At 36.6% G+C, this 23,374-nt stretch overlaps 1 protein-coding gene across 3 annotated transcripts in view; it reads right to left on the bottom strand.

Annotated features, from left to right (window-relative positions):
- The window catches only part of IPO8 (importin 8), a 71,118-nt gene that overhangs the window by 25,415 nt on the left and 22,329 nt on the right, over positions 1 to 23,374 (bottom strand). For all 3 annotated transcript variants that reach the window (XM_025455515.3, XM_049102976.1, XM_049102978.1), the window contains 11 exons: positions 22,131 to 22,265; positions 18,237 to 18,336; positions 14,690 to 14,766; positions 14,019 to 14,135; positions 13,508 to 13,597; positions 11,921 to 12,086; positions 10,604 to 10,764; positions 9,655 to 9,780; positions 5,900 to 5,966; positions 1,399 to 1,524; positions 614 to 711 (listed from right to left, as the gene is read on the bottom strand). In XM_025455515.3, the coding sequence (XP_025311300.1) occupies positions 614 to 711; positions 1,399 to 1,524; positions 5,900 to 5,966; positions 9,655 to 9,780; positions 10,604 to 10,764; positions 11,921 to 12,086; positions 13,508 to 13,597; positions 14,019 to 14,135; positions 14,690 to 14,766; positions 18,237 to 18,336; positions 22,131 to 22,265 (1,263 nt within the window). The remainder of the gene's footprint in view (positions 1 to 613; positions 712 to 1,398; positions 1,525 to 5,899; positions 5,967 to 9,654; positions 9,781 to 10,603; positions 10,765 to 11,920; positions 12,087 to 13,507; positions 13,598 to 14,018; positions 14,136 to 14,689; positions 14,767 to 18,236; positions 18,337 to 22,130; positions 22,266 to 23,374) is intronic.

Below are 23,374 nucleotides of genomic sequence, written 5' to 3'. Positions count from 1 at the left end.
GATCCTGGAGACCCGGGATCGAGTCCCACGTCGGGCTTTCTGAATGGAGCCTGCTTCTCCCTCTGCCTGTGTCCCTGCCTCTCTCTCTCTCCTCTCTGTGTATTCTCATGAATAAATAAATAAAATCTTTAAAAAAAAAAAAAAAAAAAACAACTCTCTCAAATAGATGAATAAATCTTTTTAAAAAATAAATAAATAAAGAGGGACACCTGGGTGCTCAGCGGTTGAGCCTCTGCCTTCGGCTCAGGGCATGACCCCAGGGTTCTGGGATGGAAGCCCGCATCAGGATCCCCACAGGGAGCCTGCCTCTCCCTCTCCCTGTGTCTCTGCCTCTCTCTCTCTCTGTGTCTCTCATGAATAAATAAATAAAATCTTTAAAAAAAAAAAGAAAGAAAATTTTAAATAAATAAAAGTGGCAAACATTCTTAAGCACAATACAATATAAAATTGTCAAATCACAATTCCAAGGTCTATTAGAAAACAAAAAAAGGGCAAATACATGTTGAAGGTGATACAGAAGTCAAGTATAAGAGACAAACTAAAAGAGTGTCCTGAAGTAAAATGCTCAAACATTAGTAAGAACCACTACAACACCTGATTAGGACACACTTACCTTTCTACACATTGTAAAAAGTATTTCTAAATGCTTTGGATTAGATAACAAAGTATCTGTATCTATTGTCACATAATTATGCAGGAGAGGCATCATATCTGGAAAAAAAAAATTCAAAAGCCCAATGACACTTGAGTAGCAAGAGTAGAAACGAATTATTCCCACTGAAACCCTATTTCTGTAGCACCCACACAGAACACTAGGTCTACTATCTTTCCTCACAACCACAAAATGCTAGTAACAAAAATGACAGATCAGCTCTATCTATAGATGAGGAAAATATGGATCAGAAAGATTAAAGTACTAATCATTTATTAAAGCAATTGTTTCAAATTTTTGTCTTTTTCTCCATAGGAGTCATCACCATTTGGCATACTGTATTATTTTCTTGCTTGTCTGTGTGCTCCTCACTTTCCCTGTTCCCAACTAGAATGGTAGCACCCAAAGACCTAGCACTGTCTAGTTAGTTCACTGCTATACTGCTGTGCTTAGAACAGTGCTTGGAATATAGACTGCATTCAGGAAACATTAAGTGAATTAATCTATGGATATATGCTCTGACTGCAAACTAATTTAAGATATAATAAGAAACAGTCTCCCTTGTGCTGCCTGTATTTCTAGGGCTGTAAAACACTGCTCCGATAGCAGCATCCTTTACTCAGAAAGGAAAGAACAACAATTATTTTCTGATTAGTAGTGGAATCATATATGTCTTTATATCAGGTGTCAAAGGAAATAATGTCTAGACACAGAAAAGCAAAAATGTTACATGGTAAAAGCCATACCTGTAAAGTATTCAAAACAGTCCTGCTGAAAAACTTCATATAATATACCTAGCAGCTGCCACATTTGAGGGGAAATACCATGGCAGGTTAAACTATATGCCAGTGAAAGAATTTCTTCATAGAATTCTAGAATGAAGAAAATCTCTAGTTAGAATGCTTAGAAAACAGCAAAAATTAAACACAAAGACCACAGAGAGGAAGATTTAGGCTATCCACTCACATACATTCCTCTTATACCTAACATATTTTGAGCGCCATTTTCTCGGCATTCCCATCTTCAACTACCGATATTTGCCACCTTCTATTTCTTACCAAGATCTTTCCTCTTCCCAATAGAACAGGGCAAAGATTTATTTCTACTAACCTTACCCATAATACTGGAAATATGTATATTGTTGATAATGTGTAATAAATAAAATATAGTTTATATTTCTAAAGCTATGTTAGAAATGGATACAAGAAGGAATAAATAGTTGTATATCTCTCATGCAAAGGATTTGTAATTTACAGATAATTAATATTCTTTGGGAAGCTTAATTAAGCTAGGCTAAAATATCTTCCTGCCTCACATATGTTTACAAACTATATTCTGGACCATATTTTGTCAATTTACAAACCTTGTAAAATTTGTACAGTATTTGCTACAAGACAATTATATCCCAGTATAAAGAGTCCAAAGGGAATGCTCTTGTATTTGCATATATATTATTACCCTCTGTCAAAAGGAAATCATATCTAAACATACAATCAGAAAACACAATTCTCAATACAAAATTTTCAAGTAATTCCGACCATGTCACTGAGCAAAAGTCTTTTGACTTCTAAGGTTTTTTTTCCTCTTATTTAAAAGGAACTAGGTGTACCTGGGTGGCTCAGTGAGTTAAGCATCTGGCTCTTGATTTCAGCTCAGGTCATAATCTCAAGGTCATGAGATCAAGCGCCCCATTGGACTCTGTGATGAACACAGTACCTGCTTAAGATTCTCTCTCTCCTCCTCCCTCTACCCCTCCCTCCACTGTGCACTCTCTCTCTCAAAAAATAAAAAAAAAAAAATTAAATTAAAAGAACTAATATACACCCTGGATGTGCTTGAACTCTTTTTCTGTAACATTATTTTTTTTTAAGATTTTATTTATTTATTCATGAGAGAGAGAGAGGCAGAGACACAACACAGGCAGAGGGAGAAGCAGGCTCCATGCAGGGAGCCCAACATGGGACTCGATCCTGGGATCCCAGGATCACGACCTGAGCTAAAGGAGGCTCTAAACCGCTGAGCCACCCAGGCTGCTCTATAACATTATTTAAAGCAATATAGTCAAAAGCTAGTAGACAGGTACTTTTCTTACCAAGAGCAAAATAAGATGGAAATCACAGATACTGGGAAATAATCTGTTACATAAGACAATCACATGAAAAGCAACACTAATTGAATATGAAATATCTGAAAGTTCTGTTTATCACCACACCACACTGTGGATAGGAGGAAAGGAGAGCAAATGTCTCTTCCTAACACAAAGCCTACAGACAGAAAAGGGGCCCAATATTTCCTGGCACATTCCCTGGCAACTTCAGCATATGTGCATGGCCCAGCCACTCAGATGGTGAAGATCAGGACTTTGAAACCTGACAGAAAAACTAGAAGGTGCAGGGCAGCCCGGGTGGCTCAGAGGTTTAGCACCTGCCTTCAGCCCAGGGCGTGGCCCTGGAGACCCGGGATCAAGTCCCACATCGGGCTGCCTGCATGGAGCTTGCTTCTCCCTCTGCCTGTGTCTCTGCCCCGCCCCCGCGCCCCCCCACCCCGCTGTCTGTGTCTCTCATGAATAAATAAAATCTTTAAAAAAAACAAAAAAAACTAGAAGGTGCAAAGCTGTTGCGGATTATTTTTTGTGGCTGTACTGGAGTCTGAACTGTGGTGGGCAGCAGTGCAGCAGCCGGTGTTGATAAAGGCAGCCCTGGCCTTCTCAGCAGACCACTTCTACAGCACAATCCTGCTGGTTCCAGCCAGCTTCAACCTTACCACACATTCAGTGAGCTACCATACATCTTCCTAAGTTCCATTTATGCTTGAATTTACCAAAAATTATTTCAATCATTCTCAACCAAGAAGACTGACTGTTAGGGTGGGATGGCTGCACTTACTTTGACTTCCTGCACAATAAAGCAGTTAAAGCAGTCATAGCTAATCCTGGATTCTAATAATAAATTAAATTTTATGAGTAAATTAGCAATGAAAACAGGCAAGGGAAAAAAGGAAAGTGGAACAATGGACAGAGACTAGACCATGGACACAAATGAAGTCAGGCTGCTGGGGTAGAGGTCTTGGAATAAGAGAGTTAGCCCATGACATCTTGAAGAACAAGTATCTCTCTCTCTCTCTTTTTTTTTTAAGATTTTATTTATTTATTCATGAGAGACACAGAGAGAGAAAGGTAGAGACACAGGCAGAGGGAGAAGCAGGCTCCATGCAGGGAGCCCGATGTGGGACTCAATCCTGGATCGAGCTCCAGGATCACACCCTGAGCCAAAGACAAATGCTCAACCACTGAGCCACCTGGGCATCCCACAAGTATCTTTTTTTTAATCTAGGATCCTGTATGTACAAATATTGGTTCAAAATCAGCCATTAACGTTACATTACAGCTACAAACATAAGAAAGATCATCCATCACCTTAGGGCTAAGGATGGAATATCAGATAGGCAACTGGAACCACGGCTTTCTCCTCTACCCACTGCACCCAAAAATAGACGCATTCCCTTAACATCCTGACATTGCAGGTGTGCAAATCAAACAGTTATCATAGGTAGATTAGAAGGTTGGTATAAACTATTTCTCTTCGCCTTACTTCACGGCTTCACTCCTCAAGATTATTTTTTTAAAAATGATTTTATTTGAGAGAGAGAAAAAACAAGTAGTGGGGAGGGTGGGGGGACAGAGAGGCAGACTCCCCAGTGAGCAGGGAGCCTGATGCAGGGCTCCATCCCAGCACCCCTGGGATCATGACCTGAGCTGAAGGCAGAACTTAACCGACTGAGTCACCCAGGCACCCCAAGATTATTTTAAATTTAAATGGAGAATTTTCAGTTACAATTTCTTCCATGAATAAGGATATAAGTGAATAAACTCTTTTTTTGCTTATCAGAATCTCTAGGGTTATGGTCCAGAAATGTCATTTTAACTAGCTCCAGGTGATTCTTATGCACAGCAAAGTTTGAGAACTACTGCTTTATAGCAATAATTTCAAAAGGAAACAGTATGTACCCCAGGCAGTGTACAAGATAATCCACTGAGAAAGGAAAATAATGTATGAGAACACATTTATAGAGAGAAGCTTAATCCCATACTTTTACATTTCTATTTTTATGGATGTAAATGTAATTTAGTAACACATGTATATTGCCTATAATATGTATTCAAATATTATTCACCTATATTAAAAATGCATGCTCCATTTTTACTAATGGGATGAATGATAAAAGCGCTTAGAGACAAGTGCTCATAAGCAGTCACATGCTTTTCTTCCACCTTTCCATCTGCACGTTATACAGGTTGCATCTCCCTCGTGGCCACATGACTTGCGGCTGCCATCTTCAAAATGCTTGGTTACTATGGAAAAATAGCCTCCTCTACAAATTCCCATCAGTTTGTAACATCCTGATTCTATTAGTTACTCATTCTGTTCAGAAGTCAGGCACTATAACAGAACAATTATCTCACACTTCTGATAGGACATAGGTCTATTATTTCACATTTTTCAATTCCAGACTAAAGTAACCTGGCCTGAACTTCATCCCAGTTCTTCCTTTTAAAAAAGGTAAAATCAAAAAAAAATAAAAAATAAAAAATAAAATAAAATAAATAAAAAAAAATAAAAAAGGTAAAATCTAAAGTTCTCTGTGCTTTAAATTCTAAGACTAAAAAATTTTTATGGGGGATGCCTGGGTGGTTCAGCAGTTAAGGTCTGCCTTCAGCTCAGGGCATGATCCTGGAGTCCCAGGATCGAGTCCCACATCGGGCTCCCTGCGTGAAGCCTGCTTCTCCCTCTGCCTATGTCTCTGCCTCTCTCTTTCTGTGTCTCTCATGAATAAATAAATAAAATCTTTAAAAAGAATTTTTTAGGGCAGCCCTGGTGGTTCAGCGGTTTAGTGCCGCCTTCAGCTCAGGGCATGATCCTGGAGAACCAGGATTGAGTCCTACATCGAGCTTCCTGCATGGAGCCTGCTTCTCCCTCTGCCTGCATCTCTGCCTCTCCCTCTCTCTGTGTCTCTCATGAATAAATAAATAAAATCTTTAAAAACAAAACTTTATTGGATGTATTAAATTTTCCCCCAAATAAAAATATAGGTATCTAATACTAGAAAGTATATCCCAAAACAGAAGAGAATGCAAGCTTCTCTTCCTCAAAATTGTCCATATTGTTGAATTTGAAAGGCTAAAAATGCACTTTAAGTTCACCAAATTAAAAATATCAGTTTACCTTTTTACTCTACCTTTGAACTTACCAATTACATGCTTCTGTAAAACAAGATCAATGATCCGTAGACAGATATTCTCTAACTGCTGAGTAACCTAAAGACAAATTTAAGTCTTCAGTTTAAAATTCATCATGATAACCCTTAGTCTATAAATATTAGCCCAATAAAAAATAACAGGACTTTTCTGACAGGGAAAGTTGACAATTCTAAATTTCAAGTGAAAAATATAACCAAGAAATTCTGAAAAGTAAACTAGAGATAAAAGTGGGAGTTAAATTTGCAATAAAATTACAAATTAAGTTAGCTCCTTACCTCATATTTTATACCAAAACAAGTTCTTAATGAATGAAAGATTTCAATGTGAAAACTTGGGCCATAAAAATACTAGAAGAAATGAAAAGAAGTTGTGTATAACCCTAAAGATGGAAAATGGCTCAAAAGCACAGAAATCAGAAATATATTGAGCCATTTGATTTCAAAAATTAGTATCTGCACAGGGTAGGGGGCAGTGTAAGATAAATGAAAAACTGAGGGAATCATTTGCAAATGGTATCACAGACAAAGATAATGTTCTCTCCCATGAAATCAAATCAACAGAAAAAAAAGCAAAGGTTATGAAAAAGAAATATAAACAGACCTTAAGCCTTTAACAAGATGTTCACTCTAATACATGATAAGAGTACAAATTATAAGCCCCAGATTATCACTTTTCACCTATCAGACTGGTAGTAATGATCAAAAAGTACGTGGCTGAGAAGAGACACACTGCTGTCCATTGATTTGGGAAATGTAAATTGGCCAAGTTAGCAATACCTTTCAAGCTTATTCATACATACATCCTGTGATCCAGCAATTCCACTTCAAGGAATTTGCTCTCTAGACATATTATTACCTATGGGAATGACATGTAAAGAGCCACTCACTTAGTTACAACTAAAGTTCCATTTAACAAGGGACAGTTAAATTATGTTCACTAATGAGGGACTGGTTGAATAAACTTGACATCTGATATAAAGGAATATGTAACTACTAAAAATATTTAACTTTAGTGACTAATATGGAAGGATCACTATTCAAATTCAAATTCAAAACTGGCAGATTAAAAAAAACTGGCAGATAAAAACTGTATACTATACTTTTTTTTAATACTATACTTTTCATAAAAGAAAAATACATACACTCATTTTTTTGCTTAGGTACTATAATAGGAAAAAATCTCTGGAAGGATACAAAACCTTGTAGAGGAGTTACCTCCAGAGAATTACATCTGGGGAGCTAAGTGAGAAGGTGAAATTTACTATCTTTTCACACCTTTTGAATTTTTCAACATATGTTGTACTAAATATTTTTTAAATAAGCAAAAAATTAAATTCCATCATGGGTTACATTTTTCATCTAAGTAGCTCATTTTAGCTTTTGAGCATATTCTTTGAATATTCAACCCTAAAGTACTATCTTAAATAGTCAACATATTTTGCCACCGGTAGGATGGATACCAAACCACCAGAGCAGCTGCCAGTTGTAAATAACTGATATGCTTATTTATCACTGTATATCCCTGAAAACCAGCCCTAGAAATAGACATATGTACATGTATTATTTGGAAGAATATACAATAAATGCTAACAATGACTGTTAAAAAAATAAAGTACTGTCTTAAAGTTCAAATGATCCAAAAATCTCCCAGTTTAAAAATTAGTCAATATATTTAAAGCCATTAAAGCAAAACTGCATATGCATAAGCATCTGGTTTAGATTTCTAGTTTTATTCTGCATACATTAAGTATTTGTACATATATTCATACACATGTGATTTTTTTCGTTTTAAGGAAACATTCTCCTCAAAGTTTGCTTTTAATAGTCAAAGTTCAAAATCACAGGACAAGCAGTCAGGAGACAAAGATTCCAGTCCTTGTTTTGCCTCTAATTATCTATGACCTTAGTAAAGCCACTTACTGAAGGCTTTAAGTTTTCTTCATCTGTAGGTAAGGAAACTGGATTTGATTAGTGTTTCTCAATTTTAAACCATGCCTTCTTTGATAATCACAGTAAGTTTACATGCTCCTTTATATGAAATGCAAAATAAATTTAATGTCAAGAGTAAAAAAAATTAGGGGACCCCTGGGTGGCTCAGTAGTTTAGCGCCTGCCTTTGGCCCGGGGCGTCATCCTGGAGTCCCGGGATCAAGTCCCACGTAGGGCTCCCGGCATGGGGCCTGCTTCTCCCTCTGCCTGTGTCTATGCCACCCGCCCCCCACACCGACTATCATGAATAAATAAGTCTTTTTTTTTAAAAAAGAGTAAAAAAATTAAAACAAAAAGGTAAAATACTGTTTTGTTTTTAAACTAACCCTGCTGCTCATTTTACTACTGCCTGTCCTACACACACACACACACACACACACACACACATACATTTTGGAAAACTGGACTAGGGAATTTCTAAGGTCTCTCCAAATTGAAAATACAAGTTCACATATAAGATGAAAGAACTATTCTTAAGCATACTTGTTGTATTTTAATTTAGAACATCTCACTGTTCTGAGTGACCCATACAAGTTTAACAAGGATACAAAAATAAAACAATAATGAATATGGAAGTAAAATTTCACATTCAGCCTTTTAGGTGAAGGAGGCCTGCCCGGGAGAAGAATAGTGAATTGTTTTTAAGAATCTGGTAATCTTTCATTGGTATGTGATAAACACAGAATAAGTCAACAGCCATAGGGTTTAACAAAATGCTATTTAAAGAATGGACACCTGCTTCCTAAATCGCACAATGTGAAACAGGAGCTGCCGCCATTGCCGCTCAAGTCAGCTTGAGTTCACGAAGTAACGAACTCAAATCTGATTTAAGGAGAGGCCATGTAATGCTTGTGTAGGAGAGTGGAAGGTTGCAGGTGGAGATGAATGGATGTATTATCAAAATAATCTGAAATAATCTGGCTACAAACCCAAAACTCTGTGGCCATGAGCAATTTTCTCAATACTACCTAAACTTGTTTTACAATTCATCAAAAAGACATTACTATTTATCTGCTCCCATGATCTCTTAATAACATTAGTAAAATTCTAACAGCTTATAGAGAAGAAAGCATTTAATAACTGTCTTCAGGGATCCCTGGGTGGCGCAGCGGTATAGCACCTGCCTTTGGCCCAGGGCGCGATCCTGGAGACCCGGGATTGAATCCCACGTCGAGCTCCCAGTGCAGTGGAGCCTGCTTCTCCTTCTGCCTATGTCTCTGCCTCTCCCTTTCTCTGACTTTCATGAATAAATAAATAAAATCTTTTAAAAAAAATAAAATAACTGTCTTCATAAATTCTTATCCCAATATTCTCCTGGAATTCAGTTCAGGAAAATGATATTTTAAGTTCTTCTTCCCTTCCATTTTCATAATGTTTGTTACATTCGAATTTTGTTCCATTATTTAATATCTGCCACTGTGATTGAATGGCTGTTTCTCTCTACCAAGAAGACTTGATTGTAGGTTCCAGAAATCAGAGCTTATGTCTTATTCAATTTGATATTCTCCAACAACCTAACCTAGAACATAGCAGATGTGATAAACTAAACTCAGTTTTAGTACAAAGGAATATAGTATATATCTTAAAACAACAAGTAATATTCCCCCTTCAATTATTTTAGTGTTCCTTTAATATTTGAAAGTAATTTTTTAAATCTAGCAACATAACCAAAATGCAATTTTAAAGTCATGCCCACTGATCATGTAAATTTCAATTAATGTTATTATAATGACATAATAAAACACAAAGAAATCCCACCTCTTTATGATCTTCTACAACTGTCAAGATAGTATCAATAGTATGTAAAATTCCCATAGCCATCACTGTTTTGTCTTCAATTTCTTCATATTCATCACTTTGAAGAACTTTGCCAAATATCTCAGCCTATGAACATAACATATACACATTCAACAATTAGTGCTGTTGTATCTATCTCTCACTGTTGTTATAATAAAAGGGCAGTGGCACTCTTCTGGATGTCAGCCTTGCTCAAACTCAATTTGTGCACTTTGCCAAGTAAATCAATGATAAAAACCATGTTTTAAATACAGCCATTTTTTCCTAGTCTAGTCACTAGGGTGGAATATACATTAGCTATAACAATAAGATAGCTATTTTTTAACCTCTGGTTATTATGAAGCAAATAAATCCTAAGTCTGGGAAAAGCGAAATCTAGCAATACACAAATGAAAAATTCAATAGAAGGTAGGAGACAAAGTCAAGAAATCATCTAGAAAATGAAACAAAAAAAGACAGATGTGGAAGGCAGGAGAAAAAAGTTGGGAAAATTAAAGACTCAGTCCTGATCCAATATTCTATATCGAAACTATAGAACAGGAAAAAAAAAATAGTAGGGAGAAATTAATCAAATAATTCAAGAAATTGCCCCAAACTGAAGGAAATGAGTTTCCAGATTCAAAGTCTGGAAAGCGAAAGTTTAGAAGGCTTATATTAAAGCACATCATTGTGAAATCTCAGAATACTACAGATGAAAACAAATGATCCCAGCATCATTTAAGCCTAATTTACTTTAGAAATTAACTGACAGAATTATTAGAATAAACATTTCTATATTAACATTTCAATTACATATAAAACTGAACTCAAATTTTGGAATTTAATGTATTTAGATTAGATAGGTCTTTTATTTTTATTATTCAAGGCTGAATTTGCTTTCAAGCTAACATAAAGTTTTGCCCATTCTTACCAAATGTTGGGTCATATCAACAGCAATTGAAGCTACTTCTTGACTATATTCACATATCATCTTCTGGATAACATTAGTAACATCATCATTTTCTGTCTCTCTAACAATGTGCAACAGCTCCTGCATGATAGGCCTTACATGTGGCTTCATATATTCCTTAGCTAATGCAATAAAACAAAATCAGTAAAAAATTAGGCATTCACAACTGGTGAAAGGAATTACCTTGGTCACAAGGTAGAGTGACACAGAGTAATAGATTCTTGACAGATACTTGCTCTCTGGCAAGTAAGACACAGCTGTACCAAAATAATCTTCACCAATATATCCACTTCCCATTAAGTAATTAGGGGTAGTCAATCCCACAACATGGGAAAGAACTGTCCTACCCAAAATGCCAAGAGCCTTCATTGAGAAATTCTAATTATACAAATGCTTATAGGCTTATAGGACATATATATGACATCAAGATACAAATATAAAAAAATCATGTACACAAAAACTATGTCCAATATTGATGGTGCCCATTCCCTGCCACATATTCCTTGTATAATATTCACTGAAACACTGTAGAATAGAAGTAAACTAAGTTCATGTTCTTCATAAAACTGAATTTACTTTCAAAGGTTTACTTGAACTTTAAACATATTCTTCTAAACAAATACCACCTGCTACTTTCAAAACTAGTAGAATCATAGAATCCTAGAGTTAAAAAGACTCCTAAGGCCATCTAGTCCAACTCCTTGAATTTAAATATATGGAAATCAAACTCCTGACATATGGTGTGCCTTGCCCAGGTTTACACAGCAACCCAGGAGCACAATCAAAATTAGACACCAGGTCTCTTGATTCCCAGTCAACCCGAGTGCCCAGCGATTATCAACTTATTTCCTAATCTAAAATTTTTCTGGAGGGATGCCTGGGTGGCTCAGTAATTGAGTGTCTGCCTTTGGCTCAGGGCATGATCTCAGGGTCCTGGGATGACTAGAGCATTGGGCTCCCTGTGGGGAGCCTGCTTCTCCCTCTGCCTGTGTCTCTGCCTCTCTCTATGTATCTCTCATGAATAAATAAATAAAAATGTTTTTAAAAATAAAATAAAATAATAAAATTTTTCTGGAAACCAGTCAATAATAACTCCTAATATGGGGAAGAATAAACTCCTATAAAGTTCTGAGGGGACAAAAGTTCAGAAATCTAAACCCTGCACCTTTAGACTCAGAGAATCATCCTCATCAGGAAAGGAAATAAAGAAATTATTTGAGAAGACGACGTCAAACATAAAAATAGAATACACCCTTTAAAAGGTATTTTTCGCTTTACCTTGTGTCTGGTTAGAAATTAAGGACTGGAGAGCCAAGGCAGCTTCAACTTTGACAGGCATCTCCTTATCTTCAATCAGGCTCTTCTTTGCCAGTTCAACTGCATTTCTTAGATTGAGTTCATTATGAAACTTCAAAGAACTGAATGCATGAAGTACCCAACAGGACTATGTTGGAAGAAGAAATTAAGTAGGGAACTATTAGGATTGTGGCATTGTATAATAAAGTCACACACACAGGAAGCTTTTTTTAAGTAAAATATCATTAACCCTATCAAGTACTGTTTGTTTTGAGGGTTAGCATATTAGCTTTAGTTGCTAACTTCTGGATTTCCCTTTTTTTTTTTAATTAAAAAGGTGTTTTTTTTTACTTCTAAATCATCTATATGCATTTTTCACAGGAAAAAGAAAATGGAACCAAACTGAAACATCTCTGAAAACAGAAATCCTGCTCATGCTTAATAAATATTATGATTCATAACTAACTTGTTATTTATTTATATGTAAGAGCTACTACAAACCAATGTTTGACTTCATTTGCTGGCCTCCATAGCAAACAAATGAAACATTATTTTCCCTTACCAGCATCAAGACTTAGCAAACTTCTTTTTATTTTTTATGCTCATATAAGGTATGAAGAATTTTAAACCATATAGAGATTATCAAATTTTAAACTATTAGACCACAGAATGCCAAGAATCATATTATTACTTTCTCTATGTACATAAAACACAATTAATTGTAATTTGAATTGTCAAAGACTTTTAACAAGGGAGTTACAATTCAGTCTGTCAAAGACAAGAGCCTACCTATAAAAATACGTGTACGCCTTCTGCACCTCTTAATCTATGTGTGCCCAAATACTTCTCCTATGAACATTACCTTCTCTTTATAAAATGCTTTAGTGTGCAAGACATTGTTAACATATGTTCCTTATAGCCAGACATTTTTTGTGTTGATGTAGTTATAAAGACAAATACTAGACTCTTGAATTAAAGTTCTATTTTTATTTCTCCATAAAAGATTGATTCTAGAAGTAATATACACTTAGAACACAAATTAAGTTTACATGGATTATTATTTTCTCCATTTTTCTAAGACATATATATTGACCTAAAATACGATTTATACTAGTCAAGTTTTTAGCCAAACTAGAATTTCATGCTGTTCTGGATGCTGAAAATTAATCAGTTTATGAATTTTTTTTGTACGATTGCTATAACATCGTCCGTCTCTCTGCATGTGTTAGAAATGCAGCAAGTAAGACTAGGGTGAAAATGTAAAGCAGTTGGAATTAAAATCCATAAATCTCTTATTTACTAGTTTGTTTTTATTCAGCTTAGGTGACAATAAGGGACATTCTAATTGACTTCATTTTATACCAATATGTGGTAAAAGTTCAATTTATCCAAAAATATTTAGTTCAATAATTATCTTACAAATGAACATTTATTTATTTATTTATTTTAATAATAATCTCTACACTCAGCATGGAGCTCAAACTCACGACCCCAAGATCAAGACTGAGCCAGTTGGGCACCCCTCAAATGAACACTTTAAGATACATAATGGAAATATGAAAAACTTACTCTAGCTCGAAGATATCCCAGGTTAGACAACAGTAATGGAAATACATGATTCTGTAGCAATAACTCCATTTGGTCCTTGAATAAACTCTTCTGTGAGGAAACAGAAATGAAGTTTCACCTTACCAATGCCTTTATCATATATAAAAAATCACAACCTAATACAGTATATTTATTATGACTTAATATACTTCTATGTACAATTTCATAAAATTATTTGACCTACATATTTTATGTTTTAAGACAAGACAGAAACAGTACCTTACATATAATTTGATATTGATTGACTTTTGTAGCAACAAGTAACACTAGTCATTTTGTATCCTTTTTTCATATGGCAATACTTTCATACTGAAAAAGGGACAAACGGGAAATTTTCTTTTGAATTAAAGAAAAATGGATGTTTACAGTCAACTCAATAATGCAGAAGCAGTCATAATTTTTAAATTATTCACAACTCTCATACTCTCTCATTTGCCTATGCTTAAGTAAATTATATTGTGAGTAGCTTAACCTTCAATAAAATATCAGCCAAGGAACCAATCACATGCAAAGCTCCATCTTTCTTCCTTGGGTCAAAGTTCGGGTCTGTTAGGATTTGATAACAAAATGCCATCATTTTTGGCAACACCTAGAGAAACAGAAGAATCCATTTTAGTCTTTGTGAGCTTTCACTGACTAACTGCTACTATAGTATTAAGTATGATATACAAATTTTCAAAACTAAAGCCATTTTGTTGTGTTTTATCAAGCAATTATAATTAAGAAAATAACCCTTTTCCCTTAGTAGGACAGAAAAATATTTAACAGATTATAACGAATAATATAATTTTTCATATAGCAGGGGTATAACAGAGTATCAAATCAACACAGTCCATCTCTCAACTTTGGATTTAAAAAGAGTAACTCAAGGGAATCCCTGGGTGGCTCTGCGGTTTAGCGCCTGCCTTCGGCCCAGGGCTTGATCCTGGAGACCCAGGATCGAGTCCCACATCGGGCTCCCTGCCGGAGCCTACTTCTCCCTCTGCCTGTATCTCTCTCTCTCATGAATAAGTAAATAAAATCTTAAAAAAAATAAATACTTAAAAAAAAAAAAAGAGTAACTCTAAATAAATAAATAAATAAATAAATAAATAAATAAATAAATAAAATAAGAATAAATAAAAAGAGTAACTCTTTTCTTACCTCTTTTCTTTTCTTTGCAGCAGTATATAAGAGAGTCTGGGCTGCTGTGGTGGGAGAAGCATAATCTTCAAAAATATCTAAGATTTTAAAAGGTTAAACCACATGAGTAAAGATACAATTACTTATTACAGGTTTTAAACCCAACTGACCATTATTCCAAAACAATAAAAATAAAACTGCCCACATATGACACTGGTTTATAGCATTAAAAAGCTAAGGATATATCATCAGTGCTCCCAGGCACAACAATTATTTATCAAACTCTATATGCTTATCCTTTTAAACAATCACATTAAAGAGAACAATATAGGGATCCCTGGGTGGTGCAGCGGTTTGGTGCCTGCCTTTGGCCCAGGGCGCGATCCTGGAGACCCGGGATCGAATCCCACATCGGGCTCCCAGTGCGTGGAGCCTGCTTCTCCCTCTGCCTGTGTCTCTGCCTCTCTCTCTCTCTCTTTGTGACTATCATAAATAAATAGATTAAAAAAAAAAAAGAGAGAGAACAATATATATTGGGTCTATGTTTCACTGAGGACAAAAATTTATTTGGTGCTGTAGGCTCTAGGAATACAAAGATCAAACAAAAAGGGTTCTTACAGAACTCACAAGATAAGGGAAAGAAACATTATACACATACACACATACCAGGTACAACAGGTTAAGAAGAAAGAGTGACATTATATGGAGTGCTAGTTTAAATATGGTGTCAGGGAAAGCCTCTTCAATTCTGTTAGGGTAACACTTAAGCAGAAATTGAATGGAGGGAGAAAACTCCACGTGGAAATCTAATGATAAAGCTCTCCAAAGAAAACCACAAGTGTAAAAGCCTTGGAGGATTACTCGGCCAGTGCTGGGATCTCTCAACCAGTAGATCCAAGGGGTATTGACTGAATATATGCCTATGTAAAACACACCACTTAACATCATGAAAATTTTCACAAATTTCAGAATAGGCAGATACTTGAAAAGTATCTCCTATATCCTATTTAAATGTGGATACATTTAAATATAAAAATAAAACCAAATCTAAGTCTTTGCCAAAATATAAAATACAAATATAATAATACTAATAACTAACATGTATTGAATGCTGGACACTAGTCATAAGAACTACTGTGCCAGGTACTTATTCTTTGGCAGGCACTATGCTGAGATTTTACAAGCATCTAATACTCTAAGCAGCCAAAGACATTAGCATACATGTATTATCCCACCTAATACTCCCAATACTATTAGTGTTGCTGATAAAAACTGAATATGATGCATTTCAGAAAGGCTAAGTAATTTGCCCACAGTCACACAATGAGTAAGTGACTCAGGATCATACCCACACCATCTCAACATTAAGAGCCTGTGCTCTTGGGGCGCCTGGGTGCCTCAGTCAGTCAAGTTTGCCTTCAGCTCAGGTCATGATCCTGGGGTCCTGCAATTGGGCCCCTGCATCAGAATCCCTGCTCAGAAAGGAGTCTGCTAATCCCTCTGCCTCTCACCCTGCTTGTGTTCTCACTCTCTCTCAAATAAAAACATAAAATCTAAAAAAAAAAAAGAGCCTGAGCTCTCATAGTTTTACCAAATCTAAAAACATTATTAATGTCAACGCAGTTATATAAGAATATTTTGTTCATATAAATAACTGTAAATGACAAAAATATTAAAAAAGAGAACTACATAATTGTGTAATTGTTCTTCCCTATAGTTATCCAAAAGGAAAATAAACGTATCAAATAGTAGGCACTATATGTTAGCCCACAAAAGAAAATGATTTTTTCAAAAAAGGACTTCAGTTAATCTTGAATTATCCATATTCTCTTTTAATCAATAAAATGTAAATTCTGTCAGGGACGCCTGGGTGGCTCATCAGTTGAGTCTCTGCTCAGGACATGACCCCTGGGGTCCAGGATCAAGTCCCACATGGGGCTCTCTGCATGCAGCCTGCTTCTTCCTCTGCCTCTGTCTCTCTCTGTCTCTCTCATGAATAAATAAAATCTTTTTTTAAAATGTAAATTCTGTCAATCAACATGCACAACTCTTTTTTTTTTACAACTATTACATTATTATTATTGTAATAATACATTTATTATTACATTTATTATTATTACATTTCTAAAAACTGAGATACTATCTTATTTGACATGAAGAGTAAGTGAAATAATGGTAACTCTCGAACGCTAAACAAATACTCTGGCCATTAAAAAAACACACAGGTATTACAGAAAAACTTAACACTAAAAGAATACTTTGAAAATAGAATTAAGGACTGGCTAATCATTCTGCTCCCAGGAAAATGAAAGTATTAAGAAGGGGAAATAATAAATCATACATCTGTAAAACCATTTTCAAAAGGAAACAGTAGAACAAAGGGATAAGGCAGATGGTAAATATTGTTTCTCCTTTATTTTCTTCTCCTCTACTTTGTCTCCAAGAGAAGGGGTACCCTCTCACTTACTGAATCAAATGGTACTAAATAGAAAGCACTGTAAAAACAACATAACCCTCTACCAGCAGGCTTATCTGGAGTAGCCAGAGACACCTGGCTTTTCCCCAACAAGGGAAAAACACCACCGTGTCACTATCATCAACATCCCCTGGGCAGTGCTAGTTTTATCAATTGTTTATTTCAACATTTATTGAAGGTAGACTAGAGCCAAACACTAGCAGAAGAATGGAGAGGTGTAGAAGGGATGGAGAATGCAAAATCAAACAAATAAACAAGATAAAGTTCCCTCCCTCGAATAGCTCTAAGTTGCAGGAGAAACAGAAGTACACAAATAACATTTTGCTATGCTAAGTACTGAGTATTCCATGAAGCAATTAGTTTAAACTGGAGATAAAAGACAATGAACTCAAGCAACCTACACAGTTTTTCAGTAACTTCCAGAAAGATCCAAGTGAAAAGTTTCCTCCTGAGACAGGACCACACAGTGATATTCTCTCTCATGTGGAATACTTAGACACCAAGATAAAGAGGCATACTAAATTGGGGTGTTCCTGGGACACCTGGGAGGCTCAGCAGTTGAGCATTTGCCTTCAGCTCAGGGAGTCCCACATCAGGCTCCCTGCATGGAGCCTGCTTCTCCTTCCACCTATGTCTCTGTTTCTCTCTCTCTCTCTCTCTCTCTCATGAAAAAATAAATAAAATCTTTTTTAAAAATTAAAAAATTAAATTGGTGTGCTCCCAAAATATGCAGAAATCCAAACAATATCCCAGACTCAGGACAACCCATTCTACAAATAGGTATCCCAAAAGGTACAGAAAGGGATGGTCCCTCCAGATCACCATCACAACAGAAAAAGTTGTAGATGGCTTCATGACCATGCTTCAGCACCCATAAGAGGGATGAACAAAACGGCTTTCCATCTTCTACACACTAAGGCCTCAAGTCCGTTGGCTCAAGAGAACATCAAACTTTCATGAGTTTCAGAGTTTATCAGGTAACACAGAACTCTGGGAATTTAACAAAGTAATAAAGTCTGCTTAAAAATACAAATTTAGTCATATTACTTTACATATGCAGGAATTGATGAGGAATAAAATCCTCTTGATTACCAAATTTCATTCTTATGTACTCATATGGATCTTCTTGCCACAGCTCTTCATCTTCATCTTTATAACACATCACAGAAAATATCACATCCTCAGAGATATTCTAAGAAGAGGAAAAAAACAAAACAAAACAATAAATGGCTATGGGTTATTCAAATTTGGGGACTATTAATCATGTATTTACTGACAGCCTTTAGGGTATTAGTTTTCCAAACTGTTACATTAACCTTTGTGTTAAGCTTGCATTGGCTGAGGGGAGCCTCGTGGTACAGGGGAAAAAGAGTTAAACTTAAGATTGCTTTTTAAAATAACTGATTTAAAGTATAGAGAAGAGATAAATGGAAATGCTATTTTCTGAAGCAACAGCAAGGATAATAGCTTTACTAACAAATCAATATTAAACACACCTTAATTATTTAAGGAAGAAAAATAAATATCAAGCCAAGGTTATATTTACTATTGTGTTTCATATTGTGAACATTTTTATATTTCCATTTTGGTCCTAAATGTCAATGTACCAGCAATATTAAAATGTCTTTTCTACTTCTATTTTGAAAAAATTTTCCTACTCTAGAAATGCAGGTTTCAGGTCAAAAAAAAAAAAAAAAATCATATCTAAGAGCCTCTAGGGCAGCCCAGGTGGCTCAGCAGTTTAGCGCCACCTTCAGCCCAGGGTGTGATCCTGGGGACCTGGGATCAAGTCCCATTTCCGGCTCCCTGCATACAACCTACTTCTCCTTCTGCCTGTGTCTCTGCCTCTCTCTCTCTCTCTGTGTCTCTCATGAGTAAATAAATAAAATCTTTTTAAAATAATAATAGCCTCTATGTACACTGCTGCTGAAGCTCTACTAAGCTCGTTTGTGCTTTAACAACTACATATGTAAAAATAGGATCATTTCACTTATTCCAAATTAAATTCTAGGAGAAAAAAATTCAACCAATGAATTGGACTTTTCTTATTCCTACATTACAGCAATGTAAAAATAAGGCCAAAAGCATCAAGAAAAAAAATTCACTTTTAATTTATAAAACTATAGTACATAAAATGAAATCAGTCAGTATCATTATTAATTGCAAAGAAACTACCACTATTTGATCAAGGGAACTAGATAAATATTATTAAGATGTCCACAGAAAATACAAAAGATATTATATTTATCAGACCAATAATAAGGTGACACTAAACAAATTCTAGGCGGAGCCGGGCGTTCTCGTCAGCCTTGTCACCATGAGTCGCAGCTATAATGATGAGCTACAGTTCTTGGAAAAGATCAATAAAAACTGCTGGAGAATCAAGAAGGGCTTCGTGCCCAACATGCAGGTGGAAGGTGTTTTCTATGTGAATGATGCTCTGGGAAAATTAATGTTTGAGGAATTAAGAAATGCCGGTCGAGGTGGTGGTGTTGGTGGCTTCCTACCAGCCATGAAACAAACTGGCAACATGGCAGCCCTGCCTGGGATTGTTCATAGATCTATTGGGCTTCCTGATGTCCATTCAGGTTATGGGTTTGCTATTGGGAATATGGCAGCCTTTGATATGAATGACCCCGAAGCAGTGGTATCCCCAGGTGGTGTCGGATTTGACATCAACTGTGGTGTCCGCTTGCTAAGAACCAATTTAGATGAAAGTGGTGTCCAGCCTGTGAAGGAGCAGCTTGCCCAAACTATGTTTGACCACATTCCTGTTGGAGTGGGATCAAAAGGTGTCATCCCCATGAGTGCCAAAGACTTGGAGGAGGCCTTAGAGATGGGTGTGAATTGGTCCCTGAGGGAAGGCTATGCCTGGGCTGAGGACAAGGAGCACTGTGAGGAGTACGGCAGGATGTTGCAGGCTGACCCCAATAAAGTCTCTGCAAGGGCTAAGAAAAGAGGCCTTCCTCAGTTGGGGACCCTGGGAGCAGGCAACCACTATGCAGAAATCCAGGTTGTGGATGAGATTTTCAATGAGTATGCTGCTAAGAAAATGGGCATCGACCATAAGGGACAAGTGTGTGTGATGATCCACAGTGGAAGCAGAGGCTTGGGCCACCAAGTAGCCACAGATGCACTGGTAGCTATGGAAAAAGCCATGAAAAGAGACAAGATTATAGTCAACAACCGGCAGTTGGCTTGTGCTCGGATTGCTTCCCCAGAGGGTCAGGACTACCTGAAGGGGATGGCAGCTGCTGGGAACTATGCCTGGGTCAACCGCTCTTCCATGACCTTCTTAACCCGTCAGGCTTTAGCCAAGGTCTTCAACACAACCCCTGATGACTTGGACCTACATGTGATCTATGATGTTTCTCACAATATTGCCAAAGTAGAACAGCACGTGGTGGATGGAAAGGAACGGACACTGTTGGTACACAGGAAGGGATCCACTCGGGCTTTCCCTCCTCACCATCCTCTCATTGCTGTGGATTACCAACTCACTGGACAGCTGATGCTCACTGGTGGCACCACGGGCACCTGCAGTTACGTTCTTACGGGCACCAAGCAGGGCATGACGGAGACCTTTGGGACCACTTGCCATGGAGCGGGCTGTGCATTGTCCCGAGCAAAATCTCGTCATAATTTAGATTTCCAGGATGTCTTGGACAAACTGGCAGATATGGGAATCGCAGTCCGAGTTGCCTCACCCAAACTGGTTATGGAAGAGGCTCCTGAGTCCTATAAGAATGTGACGGATGTGATGAACACCTGTCATGATGCTGGAATCAGCAAGAAGGCCATTAAACTGAGACCAACTGCTGTGATCAAAGGATAGAATGCTGACTGCAGCCACCAAACTCCATTGCCCCTCATGGGATGGAGGTGGACTGAAACTCCTCAGACATCAGACTCGAGACCTGACAGGTTCCAAAGTGCACAGCTGTAACTGTCCATTCCAACGTGGCTGGCGGGCGGCTGCTGCCTTCAGGAGCCAGTGTTGTAACATTACCTTCTGGGAAGAGTAACATTGCCCTCATTTGGAAAGGAATGTATGTGTTTCCTCCCTGATTATCCCACATGTTTTAGGAAAATCTGTTAGGGGGTGGGGATAGATCAAGATACTGCCTAACTCCTCAGAGAAGTCTTAGTCATGACAGTGAGCTTCTTTACACCAAGCTCTGTTTATATTCTAAGAGGTATCATGAAGAGCGTTCTATTAAATAAGAAGGTTTTGAAATAAATAAATAAATAAATAAATAAATAAATAAATAAATAAATAAATAAATAACAAATTCTACTCTGGACACCAAAGGCAATATAAAGATACATTGCCTTTTTTAGGTACTATCACAGAGATTGCAGAATTTAACAATTCTTAGTTTGAGAGGGGGGAAAAAAAGTCAGTTCCTAACATCTTTGAATTACTCAAAATTATATGCAAGAAGGAATTTTTTTATTAATGGCCAATAATTTCTCATTCTCATTTGTTCTTTAATCAAATAATGATGCTACATTCTATCTTTAAGTACATAACTGATATAAAAACAGAAAGCTTTAACTTCTGCTTTCATAAAACTTAATGCCAAAAGAGACATCAAAACCTTGTGAGCTACCACCTTAGAGCCTTGGTGACTCCTTTCAAAATGTTATCACATAAAATACCACATTTGAGCCTAGCAACCTGTAGATAAGCAGGATAGAAAAACACTACCTGACTGACCAGAAGAGAAATTGAGGCTACATGAGACTCCAGGCAAGACCAGCTGAATCCAGGTCTTATAACTCATTAAACTAGAAGGTCTTCCTCTTCTCCCAAATACTTAAATTTCTAAGCCCATCATATCAGATATACGGCTGCATGCATTTGAAATTTTTCATGGAAATAAAAATACATTAAATACATAATACAGGATTAGTGACTTACTTTGTCTGGAAAACCTAACTTAACCGGAGAAGGATTCTGGAGAGCTAGTCCCTGACACTGACCTGTATATGTGGCTTCATCTGCTTCCAGGTGACAGAATGAACAATCCCTTGATTGAGATAGTTGAATGCCTGCTGAAGAACACGGGGGGCTACATACTCTTTCTGTCTGTATTGGTCTAAAATTTTTAGTAGTACCTACAGGAAAAGAGAACAAGAAAGTAGAGGAGAACATAAATAATTTTCAGATTAAAAGGAGGGGCATTTTAGGCAGGACACAAAATCCAGAATCGAGAAAGATAAACAGATTTTAGGGACTATCGGTATTTTGTGAGAAAACCCACAGGAAGTTCTAATTATTAGATGGGTCCATGTTCTTTTGAACTGTGATTTCCAGCCACGTGTCCCACTTCTAACCTGGGGAACAACTCAGGGTAAGTCTACACTCTATGCTATGTAACTAAGCTCTTCAAATAAGTTAAGACTCCTGTTAAAAGAAATACAAATAACAGACTGTACTAATTGAACACTGAAAGCATCTACACAGCAAGAGACACCATAAACAGATTTCAATATTTCATAAAGGTGCATTTCAAATTGGAAGGGAAATGATTAGTTATCCAAAAAAACAGTATCAAGACAACTGATGAGCTCTATGAAAAAAAAAAAAAAATAGTAAGTCAGCTCCCTAACTAAACTCCATACCAAAATGAATTCCAGATGGGGAGCTATTTCAACACCACCAACAAAACAAAAAAAAAAATGAAAGCATCAGATGCCTAGGAGTAAGTATCAAAGAATTTAGTTTTATAATCTTAGACCACAGAAAGTCTTTGCAAACATAACACAAAACTAAAAAGTTATTTTTTATTAAAGTCTTATTTTTTAAAAGTAATCATTTGTGAGGAAGGAACCATGCCCAAAGTGGCTGTGACTGTCCCAAGGACCCTCCATCAGAGGTAGCGCTACAACAAAGTCCAAATCTTCCAATTCCTGATCCCAAAGCACATCACTATAGCAAGCTTAAAACTGAACTGCTGAATAAACAAAAAGAGCTCTTTCAAAACATGTACAGAATTTATAAAGCCAGAACACGAATTCAGTTCAAGTTATGTAAAATTCACGTTTATAAAAGTTGTCAGAAGTCCTACCATCAATTAGATGCCCTTTCTGCAATGCAAGCTAAAAGTAGATGCTACTGAACACAGGTCTTTCTAAGACAGTTGTTGCTCATACCAAGTGGGGGTAGTAGGAGAGGAGATACAAGAGCAAAGAAGAAAACAGTTTTTCATAAGAAAACAATTTTT

This window comes from Canis lupus, chromosome 27, assembly GCF_003254725.2.
Source record: "Canis lupus dingo isolate Sandy chromosome 27, ASM325472v2, whole genome shotgun sequence".
NCBI classification, from domain to species: Eukaryota; Metazoa; Chordata; class Mammalia; order Carnivora; family Canidae; genus Canis; species Canis lupus.
This window is presented reverse-complemented; position numbering and strand designations above follow the sequence as displayed.